Source organism: Prinia subflava, chromosome 5 (assembly GCF_021018805.1).
Source record: "Prinia subflava isolate CZ2003 ecotype Zambia chromosome 5, Cam_Psub_1.2, whole genome shotgun sequence".
In the NCBI taxonomy this organism is placed as follows: Eukaryota; Metazoa; Chordata; class Aves; order Passeriformes; family Cisticolidae; genus Prinia; species Prinia subflava.
This window is the reverse complement of record NC_086251.1, coordinates 56,857,946-56,873,704: the sequence shown is the minus strand read 5'-3', so window position 1 is coordinate 56,873,704 and position 15,759 is coordinate 56,857,946. Positions and strand designations below refer to the sequence as shown.

Below are 15,759 nucleotides of genomic sequence, written 5' to 3'. Positions count from 1 at the left end.
GCTCACCAAACCTGATTTTCTCAGCCATTTCCCCACACAGCCTCCCAGTCTTTTGGTCATCTTTGTGCTCTTCTCTCTCCAGCCTGTCCACATAATATTTTGTACAGCGTGGTCCCAAACTGCACCCATTATTTCAGATGTCCTGACAAGTGCTGAGCAGAATGGGATAATAACTTCTCTATCTCTGTTTGTTGTGGCCTTGTTTGTGCTGCCCAACATTTTGTTGGCTTTCTTGGCTAATTTTGATACCTTATGATTTCCATCCTAACCTCAAGGCTTGGCTTGTTCATATCATCATGTTCTTGTGCCAGCCAAAGATCAAATTAATCCTTTTCCTCCTATTTTTGCATGTTAAGCAAGCCAAACTCATGTAAAATATGGGTTTTTTTTGACTATCCAGATAGGTCTGACCTTCACCAGCTAGAGCTCCCCTTGCTCAGGTCTGGTGCCTTGAGGTGCAGCTGTAAGTTGTTGGTGACTTGCAGAAGTGCTGCGTGGTCACTGCAAGAGCTGGAATCAGTGCTTCAGCCATATGAGCTAAAATCTACTTCTCTGGAAATCCAGAGGCTTTTTTTGTTGCCTTTTTTCTCTCTGTCTAGCCTTTGCTTGTCATCAGTAAAGTGCTGTCCCATGGCAGGGGGGTTGGACTGATGGAGCCTTCCAGCCCAGAGAATGCTGTGGTTCTAAATGTGGGCAATAACCCCTGGTCCCACTTAGGTGCTGTAAATGTGAATTGATTGATATTTGTGAGGTGTTCAGATGCCAGGGTGGTGAATGCCACAGAAAATCTTGTGAGGGACTCAATAATCCTGTCATCAGAGCAGCTCTTGGATGGAGCACAAGGACACACATTGCTCAGGGTGAGGAAAGTAAAATATTGAAGAGCTCCTCGTGGAATGCATGTTCTCCTTTCTGCTCAGTGAAGGAGACAGAGAGTGAGGAAAATGAGTACAGAGTGGAGTAAACAAAGGCTGCCTTATGATTCATGTGCACAAGGGAATGGATGTAAGAATTTCTCTGGCATTCCTTAATGTTGTATTTCCTGACTCATCTACTCACGCCCTTTATTTTGACATATACTTGGTGGATGAGTTGTTAATACATGGTGTGGAAATCCTTGTGTTTCTGGTGAAAAGGTTACAGTTGTGTAGGTAACAAAGCTTGTTTAAGAGTGAGCCCTTATTTAATTTGGAGTTTAATTTCTTTTTGAATTTGTTTAACTTCTGGGTTCTTGATAAAATAAGTCTCTTTCTTAAGCATCCAGTTCTTCCTACAGTGGCACATTGAACAACATGGACACTGCAGAACCAGGAGCACTTGTAGTTTTTTAAGGAAGACAGAGCATATTGTTTTCTAAAGTTGCATTAGAGATAGGGGAGCTATCCAGGGAGAGGAAAATGGAGGAGTTGGAAAAAGAAACTCCTTCATGGGAATTGAGGAGTGACAAAGGTACCAGACGGAGACAGCCGTTGTGTTGATTCTCATACACTAACTGCTACTTTTTTATTTCAACTTAATCTTTCCAGATTCTGCCTGAATTGTTCCCATTCTGCAACAATTATCCAGGCAGGATGGGAGATGGGAAAGGTACAAGGATTAAAAAAATGAGGTTTTGCAGTTACCAGTCTGCTGAAGGCACTGTGAGCTTTTGTCACCTTGGTTTTTCCAAAGAAAGCAACAGTGTTTGAATTTTCCAAATCCTGGCGCTTTAGTTTTCATGGCAAGACCCACTGGGATCCTGGTTTGTATTGTGGAGTGCTGCTGGCCACTGTTAAAAAAGAGTCAAAGGACCAAAGCTGGGGTTCCTGCAGTAGGAACAGTCACCTTATTCTGTATAAACTAAGGAAACAGCTGACCAAGGGAAGAAAACCCAAAACAAAATGCGTATCTTGATGCCACATCATCAAGCGTCATCAATTTTTATGTAAAACTGTACTGATTTTTTTTTTCTATAATTTCAGTTTGGAAAATTGATTAAAGAATCTTCATAGAATTCAATATGGCATCACAGCAGTCATCTGCATCAACAGAGGAGCAGGCTTCCTCTGAAATAGATGATCTCCATCTAACGCTGCAAGGTAAGTTAATGAAATTTTCTGTGCCTTTTTAACTTAGATTTTTGTCAAAAATCTGTGGATGTGTGTACATGTTGAAGGGAATTCTGAGAAACCTGTTTAAACTGGGGTTATGGTGAGTGTAGTTAGTTTATGTCTGTGCTTCTTTGCAGATGTTTCTGTGTTTCAGGAGAGAGGCTTCAGCAGGGGAATGGCAGATGAGCTCTTGTAGTACTTTCTCGTGATATTTTCAGATCTGTTGCCTTTTTTGGTACTGATGTGCTCACTGGTTCTTACGCCTTGTTACTCAGAATACATGTTAGTGTAAACTGTTTTCAAAAGAACCAGCAGCATGAAAACAGGCCAGTTCATTAGTTTCCTTGTTTTCAATTTGCTGGCAATTGGGTGGTTGCACTGAGTTGTCTTAATGAAGCTATTGATTACACATTTTATTTTATTTTATTTGTTTTTTTGTTTTTAACTAATCTGCAAGTGGGGACAATTTCTGTAGCTTCTAAACAAGTTTCTTATGGGTCAAGTCTTTGGTTCTTACCTGTCACGTGTTATAACTTGTTAAGGAAGCACTCAGTGGTGATTTTTAATTATTTCAGCTTAATGGCATCTGCCTGGATAAATGATGATGAGTGCATCTGACCTGGCCTCTCAGAACTTTTGGGTTTTCCTTACTCACATGTTGAATTTGTTTCTATAAAAATTTTCTGTGAAGGTTGACTTTTCTGTGAACATATTCATGGAGGCTTTCAAGGAGTCCAGGCAGCAGGACTAGCCCTGCTGAAGAGCTTGGTTTTGATGTACTTAGAGCCTGGTTATCTTAGAATGGATGGGCTAACTCCTGTTTCCACAGAGCTATTTCCTTCCAACTCCCTTGCAATGAAGTTTCTGTGGCGCTTGGTTGAGAGCAAATATGTTGAAAACAGATGGTGCAAAAGAATATTCTGTCAAGTCACTCTGTGATCCATATTTGCACTAATACTGTCGCTGAAGCCTTGTGTTTTGACGAGTGAGTGTTAATAGTGGTCTAAAGCCAAGCGTCTTTAATGGTGAATTTTCTTCCGTTTTGTTTCAGTATCACATTTTCAGGAGAACAAGCAAAAGCTTGTAGCAGGCAGGAGCTAGTCTGACTTTTGCACCAAGCACAGCTTGTCAGACACACATTTGTTGTGCCAGTCAAACTCAGCCTTGGGTAGAAAGGCTGAGATGGCTGCTGTTGTGAAACAGATTTGGGAAACTCTCTCTAGCTTGAAGGCAGATTTGAAGTTACACACCATTTTTAGGACAGGGTTTTACTTATGAATTCTTTTTTTTTTTTCCTGAAAAGTCAGGTTGGTGTTTGTGTTGAATAACAATCAAGTTTTTTGGTCAGTGTCTCATTGAAGGAGCCCTTCTTAGCAAAACTGAAATGAATTTCTTTGCTGTAAGAAATGGAGCTCTTACATTATGCTGAAATGAACACACTGCAAATCTTGTGCCCAAGCTGCCTGTGCCTGGCTGTTGTAAAACATCCGGAGACATCCCTTAGAAGTGACATGAGCAATTTTTTGTAGTGATTGAGGACACAACAAATGGTACTGACACGTTTTGTGTATGGAGCTGTGGCGCTGCAGCCTCTGCTGAGGGTCAAACAAGCAAATGGCAATACAGCTGTGAGGAAGCACCAAAGACACTCCCTGACATGACATATAGGGACCATTAGCAGCTCTGCTCACAGATCTGTGCTGGCAAAGGTCGAATCAGAAGAATAGGGTCACTCAAGGAAACAGGTTTTTCCATTAATAGGAATCTTGAGACGAGATTTGCGAAGCAGCCGGCGACATCGATTGCTTTAAATCTTCAGATCCACCTGGGGAAGTGTTAGAGAAATTTCAGATTCAAGGAGTAGCTGCTTATAACTGTCAGAAAAGCAGCTTACATTTTGTGTGACTGCAGATGGATGTTAAACTTGTTATGATCTCCTTTTTCAAATTGCTGGCATATAGCTTCAAAGAATATGTCCAGCATTGTGTAATACACAGCATAACAGGAGACATGCATAAAGGGAAAAAGCAGGAGTGAGAACTAGTCTGGATGTATTCTAGATATATTTCAATCTACTTTTTAATTCTTTGTGATCCAGCCTTCCATTATTCCTGAAAAGCATCCCATGGGAATAGAGCACTTGTCTAGTCTGGTTAATTAGGATGAGATCAACTTAATGTGTCAGTTGTTTTGGTCATATAACTTTGTGAAGTTTATGCCTAAAAAATGTAACAAAATCATTGGCTTTATTTTTTTTCCTTCCCTACCATGTCTAGGTATGTCATTTTAGGTATGTTTGACTGTTATTTAAGTTACAGTCTTCTGCAAGAACAGCACTTTTGGGAAGAAAAGGAAGGAAAAGAGAGAAAGAACAATCTTCTTTAAGTAATTAGTGGGGTGTTTACTACTTAGTAATTCTAATTATCATAGAATTGCTATTAATTTACAGCTAGTTTGTTAATAGTATAAAAGCTTGTTAGTGGGTTTTTAGGCAGAAGAGTGTTAAGGGTGAACATTCACTTTCTTTAGTAGTGTTTGGCCTAGAAGATGCCATATTCACTAGAAAACAGTTAATAATGTAACTTTGTTCTCATCTTTCTTGTCAGCTAATTACTTTAAGGAGACTTAATGAAGCTTGAAAAACATGAAGAATATAGGTGAAGAAGTGAAAGCAGTATGTTTTCTAATGCCCCCATCTCCAGGCATTTTCAAATGGTAAAGCTAGTCACAAAATCATGAGGCTGAAGTAAAAAGCTACAAGAATATAAACCCTTATGTATGGATCTTTTCAGATTTATGTATTACTCTTTAACCTTTACCAGTTTTCAAGCTGATATCCAGATGAGAGTAATAGTTACCCCTTCCCTCCCTGCCAGGAAAATGGAAATTGCTATGAAAATGTATGATGTCAGGAACTGGCAGGCTTCTTTTATTTTCTTTTTTCCCTTCCTTCTGTCCCAGATGTTATAATAAAATTTAATCAGATTAAGGTCAACATTATGTGGGCCCTTTCCTTCAGCACCTCTCTGCTTCTTTGCAGTTTTCTGATGCAGCACAACTTAGAGCAGCTGCAGGATTGCTTTGTGTCCTTGCACAGCCATGGAAAAGTGCAAGTGCAAAGCCTGGAGCTGGACCTGTTACTGCTATATCCAGTGGGGGAATATTTAAGGGAAGGGTTTGTCCTGCCAGGAAATCTGCAAACATTTTGCTGAACAGAGGATGCTTGACAGGGAGATGCTTCATTGTACCACAGGCCATCATTGAAAAAACCTGAAGTCCCTTTTGGTTAGGATGGGGCAGGCAGGAGCTCAGGGCTTGGCTGGCAATGAGCACGGGAGGAACAAAGCAGGATCCTTGCCCTGCCTCCTCCTCCTGTGTTTCCCTCCCATCACTGCATCACGGGCTGGCCCCAGAGAGGGGTCCAGCCTGCTGCTCGTCCTTCTGTGAACTGAGGAGGCACAGCCAACATCCAAATTCGCCTTTGGCTACTTGAGATGAGGCAAGTCACCTGCTTGGTAAGAGAAGGGCTTCCTGGCAGTGCTCTGGGAGCTGTTGGAGATGGAGCCACGCTCTGCTGCTGAGCAGGAGTGCGGGGTTGCAGCGGGGAATGCGTGGCTGCTCGTGGATGGGCGGCTGCAGCAGAAACTCTGCAGGGTTTGTGGCACTCTGGAGTGGATTATTTTATTGCTTTTGGAATGTAAATCTCTTTACCTGTGGGAGGATTCAACCTTTGTTTTCTGTCCCATGCACAAGTCCTTCCCCTGTCTTCCCTGGGATAGCAGATGCCATGTGTGGTGCTTCCCACCAAGCCTGTACAGAACTCTGTTTTCCCTTTTCTTTTCATGCTTGCTGAGCTAATTCAAACACAAGAAAGTGTGTTTTAGCTCTTGGATTTGGGATGTACTTACTCTTTCACTGTTTAATTAACTGCAGGGGTCCTAATTTTTGGCTCTACTTATTAATCTGTGTGTGTTACTGTTTATTACTGCAACCCAGAAGATGATAATATAGGAATGTGGTTGCTAAAGCTGAAGAGAGTTTTTGAAGAGAACTGTCTTCGAAGAGAGTTTAGTGATAAAAATGAATGATACTGTCATGCAGCAATGTCTAATCCTTTATGAATGATTTCTCTTCAAATGAAATTGCAGATATGAGGACATGCATGGATAGGTTTTGTTGTGCATCATGTAATAGGTTGTACTCATCTCTGAGTAGAGGGATTTTTCTTTTTAGGACCCTCTTAATTCATCCACAGGTCAGATAAATAAATAATTCTTACCCAGCTTTTTTTTTTTTGTCTGAACTGTATGTCTCATCTGTTGGGGCCACTTGCTTATGGCAGCTACCCTTTTTTTTTCCCCTTTAACCAGAACGATTTAAAAAATTCCATTAAATGTTTATTACAATTTTACAAGGGTGACTTCTACAAAAAGCTCCCATGGGAGCTGCACAGAAATTTATTCCTGGTTTATGCTGCCTGGGTGAGGAGCTGCTCTGCAGTTCCCATAACTGCATGGCTTTGTGGCATGTGGCTGGGCTGATGGCACTGGAGAGGCAACTGGCACATGACACTGCCTTGAAAAAATTAAGTCATGGGTATTTTTGTCTGCTACACATGCCTAACGTAAAAAATAAATTGTACAGTTGCATAAAAGTGTTCCCTGCTAGGTAAATTTCAAAATTTTAAAGGCTTTATCTGGTGCATAACTGGTTAAAAATTTGCATTAAAATGCCAAAGGAGTGGATGGCTCCTGAGGCACCCGTGAAGTCACTATAGTCAGATCCCTGCTTCACTGTTCATTTTCTTTAAAATGTTAGAAAAGCCACTTGAACGTCTATCTTTAAAAGTATGTCAATATCTAAATGATGTGACTTGCTACCTTTTAAGAATTTAATCCCAGCCTGCCCATGCCCCTGAGTACTAAACATCACTTTGTGGTGGCAGTAAAGACAGTGGTGATTCAGAGCAGAAGGGTTTAAGAACGCCAGGAGGGCAAAGCTTGGTGTAAACACACTTCCTGAGTTAGCAGCACTTCTGGTAAACTGGACAATTGGCTTTCAAAAGGAAAAGGAGGTTGAAAGGAGAGTGCAGAAAGTTTCCACTTGCTTCACTGGTGTGGTAGTAGTGATTTAGTTAATACTTGTGTAATATTTGGGTTTGGAAAGTCCTATTCCTGCCTGTAGAGGTATTTTCCTAATTTTCATTAGATTTGGGATAAACTCTCAATCTTTACAAAAAATTCTGTGGTTGTTTTTAATTGCTTAACACCATGTTGCTGAACATAAATGCTGGAAATAACTCTTTTCCCTGCTTTCCTGTCTGCAGAACATGAAACTGTTTCTGGGTGGAAGGAAAGGGACTATACAAAGGGCTTGGGGGTTAATTGCTCACTCTCTCCCTGGATTGGCAAGTACTTAATTGTTCTTCTGATGGTTCCAGTCATTTAAAGAATGTACTTACTTAGTGTATTAATTCATACCAGCAGTGCTGTCTTGAAGGAGCTCTCCTGGCTATCCCTGCTTTCCATCCTTTGGTTCATTTTGCTGCGCTGTCAGGGAGTGTGGAAATGGTTATTTTGAATGAAACTGAAGTAAGCAGGTGCTGTGGCTGTCCGTGGGCATTGGGGCTGGAGTTAGCCTACCACAACCTTTGTCCCTGCACACATGGTGCATACACTGTGTTGTGAACAGCAGCTCCCTTGATGAGCTCCCTGCAACGCTGCTGTAGACGTAGCCTCAGCTGACCTCCGTGGTGAAAGGAAGATATAAAAATATCATACACAAGAGGTAATTCCTCCTGGTGAAACAGAGATGAGAAGATGACAGGCTTGTGCTCATTAAAGTGATCACTTACATTTTTTTTTTAAAGAAGCCATACAGTTGTAAATTGTTCACTGGCACTGATACACACAAGTTGTTGTGATAGAAGAAATCCTCTTTGCTGTTTGGTGACAGTGTTTGATAAGTGGAGATGGACAGGCTGCATCTGTTCTGCCACGATTTGCTTCCCCCAGCTCCCTGCTAAGGAGGAGATGGTGCTTTCCTTGGAGCTGCCATTCTTCCACCTCAGGAACGGAGGCATGAAAGGCAGAAGGGGAGAGCAGACTGATTTTAAGTCTTGTTTTTTTTGCATCACGGTTTAAGAAAGACTGAGAGTATAACAGTGGCTGGCAGTGCTGCTGCTCCCCTCTCCCTCCTGGGAGAGTTCAGCACTCACATGGTCCCTGCCATGTCCCTGTGCTCCTAATGATCATCCTGGTTTGTAGCACTTGTTGGTGGCTCATTACTGCATAAAACAGTCATTGTCCAGCAGTGTGTATTGATTTTTGGCTATCCTACGTGACACACTGCTTCTATGTGTTATTCCTCCCTACAGAGTTGTTAACACAGGGTGAAATGTGATAGATTTGGGGTATTTTCAGATTAACAGGTTCTTATTCTGTTCTCTCAGATGCATTTTTTTTTTAGCTTAGTGAGTTTTGACACAAAGTAAAGAGAATGATCGGGGTTTGGGGGGTTTTTTTATAGCTTTTTTATTCTAGGTCAGTGACATTTTGAAAACTAGGGCAAGAGAAAACCAAGGTCAGTCAGAGTCCTACAAAAAGACCTAACAAAGAATCCATTCACCCTCATAAAAATAAAAATCTGTATTAATTAAGCACATGGTAGAGATAAGAATTGGAGAGCTTGATTAAATCATTAGTGCCTCTGAGCAGCAGCATTGGAGGGGTACCCTGGGAGGGAAAACACACTCAGCCTGAAAATTGCAATACAGCTGCCTGCCGTGGTGCCAGGAGCATATTTGCACTGAGTGTGTGTGGTGTGGAAACCCTGACTGCTGCACTACAAGCTGGGGGAGCACTGGCAAGCATGGAGTTCTGTTATTAATTCAGGAGGAGATTCTGTTATTACTGTTTGTTTGAGTAGGAAAAAAAAGGCACATTGCAGCAGAGGCAGCAGCTGCTTGGAAGGCAGCCTGGTGGGTTGTGTTAGGCAGAGTGCGGAGGATTTAAGGTGCTCTTACGTGTGTGGAGTGGAATAACCACCTTGTACTTTCACCAGGTGAGACATTTGCCTGAGAGCTGCCCACGTGAATCAACCCTTGCAATATCTGGCCCCTATTGCATAATGAAGCATTTTAATATAGATGTCAACCAAAACAAGGCCAAGTGTCTCATCCTGTGTGTCTGTAACCAACCCCAAGTGCAAGTTCTTCAAAGCAGCAGCAGCAGTGTGTGTTTGGCAGGAGCTGCAGCTGCAGGAGTCACTGGCATCAGGCAGTATAGTCAATATTTGCTCTCTATCCCTTTTCAAATGCTAGCAACGCTGGCCTTGCCTGCCTGATAAAATTGAGCGCAGCCACTCAATAATTGCTCCTTGGGTAATTGGAATGGCTCCCATGTGCTGTTCAGCTGAAGGGTGTGGTTGGCTCCTGTGCTAACATGAAGCCAGTATCTCCATGCTATTTTTGTCCTCTCTGTGAGCATTGCAGCGTTGTTTGGTCTGTGTGCCATGTGTGCACTTAATTTTCTGTTTTCCGAACAAAACCCAATTTTGTTGTGTCGTTTTTGTCCATTAAGATAGCCCCTATCTTACCATTTGAGGGCAATCTTTGTGATGCTTAGAAAGAATCCTAAAACAACCCAGCAAGCAGGGGAAACCTCCTGCTTCATGCTCCGACAGGGTGGTGGTATTGCAGATTAGTGGAGGGCTGTTGAAAGACACCTTTGCTACAGCACGCAAAGCAGGGCTCAACACAGGTAACACAAATGTTTTTGTTGCTGCTTACCCACCCAGTGAGGCAGAAGACAGCCTGTGGAGGGAGGAGCAGGAGCCTGGGCTATCCTCAAGTGAATTTCTGTGTTTCATGAGTTGACGAAGCGCCGCAGAAACTCCTTTGGTCTGTCTTGGATCATGAAAAGGCCCCACAACTGGGGTTTGTGGTTGCAAATTCCCAGAGTGTATTAAAGTGTGGGACATCTTCCTTTGAGTGACATTTTCACTTCCATGGGCAGAACAGTCAACTTTTGGTATCCTTCATCCTGCCCAGCCTACCAAAACACACACATCTATTGCTGAGAAGTCTTACACTTGCCTTACAATGTCAAGCTTGCCTTCAATTAATCTTTTGAGCAAGAAAACGCTTTCAGAGGCAGAAGAGATGGTCTGTTCCCACCCTGTCTCCCAGATTTGTTTCTCCATGCAAGCCTTTTCTGAGAAGCCAGCCCCAACATTTGCATTCAAGGCTGCCATGGAAAAGGAGATAAAAAGGAGTTTGTGTTCAGGCTGGCTCTCACAAGCCTTTGGGATGGCTGCTGGTGGCAGATGTGACTGCATCATCTCAGGGGCCAGCACCTCTGTCTGCCACCTGAGACCTGTGGTCAGACTTCTAGCCCCTAGGGATGTGTGGGAAATGGGGTGGTTTTTTGGGAGGGAGCATAGGCTGGGAAGTCAGGTAATACACTGCCCTGACAGGGCTGGGGAGCTGCTCTGGTCTGACTGCTGCTCACCCTCTGCCTCACCTTCCGAGGGAACCAGACTTTTCTCCATCTCAGGCAGGTGTGAGAAACTGTTCAGATACTCTGGTTTTTGAAACATGGGCTTAAGCAGCTCCCTGTCTCCCTGCACAGCTGCTGGTTGGTGTTTGCTCACTGTGGCACCGTGGGGGCCCTGGGTGCAGAGCTGCATCTCTGTGGCACTGTGGTCATCTCTGTGGCACTGTGGTCATCTCTGTGGCACTGGGGTCATCTCTGTGGCACTGGGGTCATTCTCTGTGGCACTGGGGTCATTCTCTGTGGCACTGGGTAATCTCTGTGGCACTGGGGTCATTCTCTGTGGCACTGGGTAATCTCTGTGGCACTGGGGTCATTCTCTGTGGCACTGGGTCATTCTCTGTGGCACTGGGTCATCTCTGTGGCACTGGGGTCATTCTCTGTGGCACTGGGGTCATTCTCTGTGGCACTGGGTCATTCTCTGTGGCACTGGGGTCATTCTCTGTGGCACTGGGTCATTCTCTGTGGCACTGGGGTCATCTCCGTGGCACTGGGTCACCTCTGTGGCACTGGGGTCACCTCTGTGGCACTGGGGTCACCTCTGTGGCACTGGGGTCACCTCTGTGGCACTGGGGTCATCTCTGTGGCACTGGGTCATCTCTGTGGCACTGGGGTCACCTCTATGGCACTGGGTCATTCTCTGTGGCACTGGGGTCACCTCTGTGGCATTGGGTCACCTCTGTGGCACTGGGGTCACCTCTGTGGCACTGGGGTCATCTCTGTGGCACTGGGGTCATTCTCTGTGGCACTGGGGTCATCTCTGTGGCACTGGGTCATCTCTGTGGCATTGGGTAATCTCTGTGGCACTGGGGTCACCTCTGTGGCACTGGGTCATGCTCTGAGTCCCACTTCACTGGTTTTTGCTGCAGCACAAGTTCAAGCACTTCCTTCTTCCTCTTGCCTGTATTGACACCCTGTGTGCTCCTTTTTGGCTGGATTAATAATTTGTACACCCCAGGGAGGGCTCAGCAGTGGGAAGGATGCTGCTAGAGGCTGTATTTCCCCATGTATTTCCCTCATAACTCTCTCCATTCCCTTCAGTTGAAGATTTCTCATTGTGTGGCTTCACCTACAGGTGTGCATTGCTCCCCTAACTCCAGCCTGCATCCAGCTTAATGGATTTTGGCTTTTCCCAAATTCCAAGATGTATCTTGTACTGTTGATGGCCCTGAGTCCTTGAGGGAACATTCAGGAACAGACAGAGCTATTGCAGACATATTTCTCTGTAGAATTATGTGTTCACACTGGTCTTTGTATTTGCTGATCTTCTGAGAAAACCTTCGTTAGTTATTCCCTGCATCCTGTAGGTTATGCTTGATGGTTGTAGAGGTCTTTGCAGTACCCAATCAGCAAGCAAGAAAATGTCAGCTATAAAACGAGTTGAGAAAAACTGATATTAAATAGTAACTTAATATCTGGAAGAACAGACCTTAGGTTTGAGTGGATGCCTTGTGTCTTTTTGAGGAAGAAAAGTGAAACGTGATCATTTTTTCCATTAACTTTGTATTCTTTTGTGTTTTTATTTCCCAGTCCAGCGAGAGTTCACACAGAAGAAAACCTTCACTAGTTGGATAAATTCAATATTGGCAAAGGTAAATAGGGGTTCTTTTGCAAAGACATGCCTTTTGCCTTTTTGGTTCAGATATGCTGGCTAGAGATTAAATTTTTTAGGAACAAACAAAATTAGTACAAGTTTATTTAGGCACTGGATGGGAAGAGTAGCCCCAAGAAGCATTTGTTTAGTAAGTGCAAGAGCACTGTACTGGGGCACGTCCAAGGACATTTGTATGAGGTGGTTTGTGTGTAGATGTCACTCTTCCTTACTCATGTGGTAAAACCTGTGGTGGATTGAGGCACATGTCTCAGGGTTTTATGAGTTTCTGAGTTTACAGTTGGTTTTACTGGGATTAGGTAAGTGTTACTCTATTATGCAATCGAAGAGCATGAGTTTAATGAGATGACCTGAGTGACTGGTAAGTATTAAGACAAACCACATAGGAGTGGAGGAGCTCTTTAAGCTCTCAGAAAACAGTTCCTGCAGCATGTGCTGGGGCTCTGACTTGCACAAGTTAAAAAAAAAAAATTGTTTTGGTCCCTTCTGGAGCAGAAGCTGCTGAGCTCATGATAAGTTTGTGTTGTGTGGGTGAAAAGAGGTTTAGTTATGCAGCTCTATACTCAAATTTATACTTCATATTGATTAAGATCTCAAACTATGAATTAACTGCCTTGTTTAGCTTTCCCTTTCTCAAGTTTTTTTTTCTTTTGCTCCAGACCTCCTTGAAAAATGTGAGTGCTTGAAAGTGAGGCCTAAAATTGCCCTTATAAGACACAGGCATGACAAGGAGGAGGGAATAAGACACGAACATAGATTAGAAGAAGCAGCATGGGGCTGTTTAGATGCAGGATTTTTATTGCAGCTTAATGAAAAAATTAAAAGATGTTAAACATTATTTAACAGCAGAGTAATCTGTGATGTTTTGTAGTGTGTTGAATTCAAAATGACAAGCGATTGACATTTATCTTGCAGCATACCCCTCCTTATGTTGTCTCAGACCTGTATACAGACATCCAGCAAGGACATTTGCTTCTGGATCTGTTGGAAGTGCTTTCAGGTCAACATCTGGTAAGACAGAGTAATAAAAATATTACCTCAATCCTTTGTCAAGTCCAGCAAAGATTTCTGGATATAGTTAAGTGCAACCAGATGAATCATCCCTCTGGAGTCACAGAGTTAGTTTCAAGTAACTTATTTTTATACCATTGACTCTGAAACATGCTGAAGTAAGTTGATCCGAAGTAATTTTATGAATCTTTGCAGGACTTCCCTTATCAAAACACAGAAAAAAATTAATTTTTACAGTTGAAGATACAACCTGGTTTTTTTTGCTTTGCAGCCACGGGAAAAAGGATTTAATACCTTCCAATGTAGAAGTAATATAGAAAATGCTTTGACATTTTTAAAGAGCAGATCAGTGAGTATTAACTTCAAAATTCACTACTAAAGCCAGTTTAGCTGGTGGAACATTTCCTTTGTTAACAATGATCCCTTTTTTTCCTCCTAGCTGAAGCTCATAAATATTCATGTAGCTGACATTATTGAAGGAAAACCTTCCATTGTGCTTGGCCTAATCTGGACCATTATATTTCATTTTCATGTAAGTATTTCAGGGATGTAAGAGATTTCTAGTAGAGGGGAAAAGCACAAAAATGTGTTGACTTAGAGATTGCTAAATAAGATGAATTAATAGTAAACAAACTGACATGTGGAAGTGACAGCTCCAGGAGGAGAGGCACCAGTGCAGGGGTGGCAGTGATGAACAGTATCTAGCTGCTAATGGTAGGAAGGAAAGGTACTGAGCTTTTTTTTGAAGTAACCACTTAAAAAATAGGCTAAACTTTGCTTGCCTAAGGTCTGTAATGATTAAGCTCCAAAAAGAGCAGATAGTGTGAAGTGCCTCATCCATCTCTCTCAGAGGCAGCTCCACTCCTCAGTGCTGACTGTGCTTACAATGTACAATTTTTATATTCTTTTTTTTCAGTACCAGCACCTGAAATAGCACAAAGGCTGTCACAGTCATGTTTCTTGTACAATAAGAGTGTGCATCTTGCATGACATGAGGTTATGGGGAGTGTGAAAGCACAGGGCCTTGATTTAAACATTGTGTAGGGCTGCAGAGGATGCTGGAGCCAAGCTGGCTTCTGGGGACAACCCAGCAGTGAAATAAAGTAGGTGCACTCACTGGTGACTGGGGCTCAGGAGAGCACTAAAAGGCAGAGTTTTCTAGCAGTATTCAGCCCATATTTTTTCGTGGTAGAGGCACTTTGATGCCAAGGAGTCTGGTGCTGCTCATGGCCTGTGCAATTACCTTTTCACTCAAACCAAGCTTCTCTAACCAAATAAAGATCTCTGAGGTCTATCAAGTAGGTTTTCCTGCATTCTGAGTGAGCAGGCAAACTCTGACTGTGCCTAGTACGTGTCACTCTTGACAGCAGAAAACACAAACTGCCATGGGCTGCTGTCACTGGTTAGACTGGAAATTGGGTGAGAAAGTCCCTTGATGTCATTGCTGATATACCCACAGCATAACACAGAACTCTTTGGGTGAATACATCCTGCCAAAAAAAAAGCCTAAATATGGGAATTCAGCATGAGATAGTTCAGATTGTGCAGATTAAAAAGCCTGGTTTGATTTGGAGGGGCAGAGAAGCTGTGGTTACAGCTGTGATTGAGTCCTGTCTAATTCTCTGTGGTGTGCTCTCGTTGATTCCTTGGTTGTCTTTCACTGAAACCTCCTGAAGTCTCCCATCTTCTCTGACAGATTGAGGAACTGGCCAGGACACTTGCCTGTACCTACAATCAGCCTTCCCCTGCCTGCTCAAATGCTGTTGACTCCTCTCCAAAGGCAAGCAGAGCAGCTAAAAAAAGTGCTAAAATTAAGGAACGGTGGAAGATGTCTGCTACAAAGGCTCTTTTGTTGTGGGCAAAAGAACAGTGTTCGCTGTAAGTTCCATCCTAGACTTATAATTAGCATGCTACATTCTGTATTACTGCTTTCCTCTAAATGTGCTGATATATCCCCCTGTTTTTTAAGATTATTTAGTGACAGCTTAGCAGAAAATCCTTTAACTTTCATTGTGGTTACTTTCAGCATCAATCAGGCCCCAAATGTTTTGACATGAGCCCTTTCAATGTAATAAGGCAAAGCTCATCTTACCAATGAAACACAACAGTGTAATATGAGTTGTTTGGCTTTTCTTTTTTAGGAGCTCCTGTGTGATAAGTCTAGTGGAATGTTTACATGATTTACTTGTTTTAGTCTTCATGCTTGGCACTGATTCAGAAAATTTCAAGGATTTTTAATATTTTTAATGGAAAATACAGGATTTTTGTGATTCCAACAACTCATGTTTTTCTGTCAAAACACTGCATGATTCCAAAGAAGGATGCTAATCCTGGTGGTCCTAGCCCCTAATTCTAACAAGATGTTTCCTTATGCTTGATGTACAGATAGCACTGCTGCTTTCAGGGGGGTGTTCACAGCACACAATATAGAGCAGATACAGATATTTACATTTTCTTCAAGGGCTGCTGCTGCACTCCAGGATCTTTCAAATAT

At 42.8% G+C, this 15,759-nt stretch overlaps 1 protein-coding gene across 1 annotated transcript in view; it reads left to right on the top strand.

Annotated features, from left to right (window-relative positions):
• The window catches only part of SYNE2 (spectrin repeat containing nuclear envelope protein 2), a 174,583-nt gene that overhangs the window by 16,383 nt on the left and 142,441 nt on the right, over positions 1 to 15,759 (top strand). Inside the window, exons 2-7 of the mRNA XM_063399537.1 lie at positions 1,962 to 2,078; positions 12,173 to 12,234; positions 13,170 to 13,265; positions 13,537 to 13,614; positions 13,705 to 13,797; positions 14,962 to 15,143. Coding sequence (XP_063255607.1) covers positions 2,000 to 2,078; positions 12,173 to 12,234; positions 13,170 to 13,265; positions 13,537 to 13,614; positions 13,705 to 13,797; positions 14,962 to 15,143 — 590 coding nt within the window. The 5' untranslated portion in view covers positions 1,962 to 1,999. The remainder of the gene's footprint in view (positions 1 to 1,961; positions 2,079 to 12,172; positions 12,235 to 13,169; positions 13,266 to 13,536; positions 13,615 to 13,704; positions 13,798 to 14,961; positions 15,144 to 15,759) is intronic.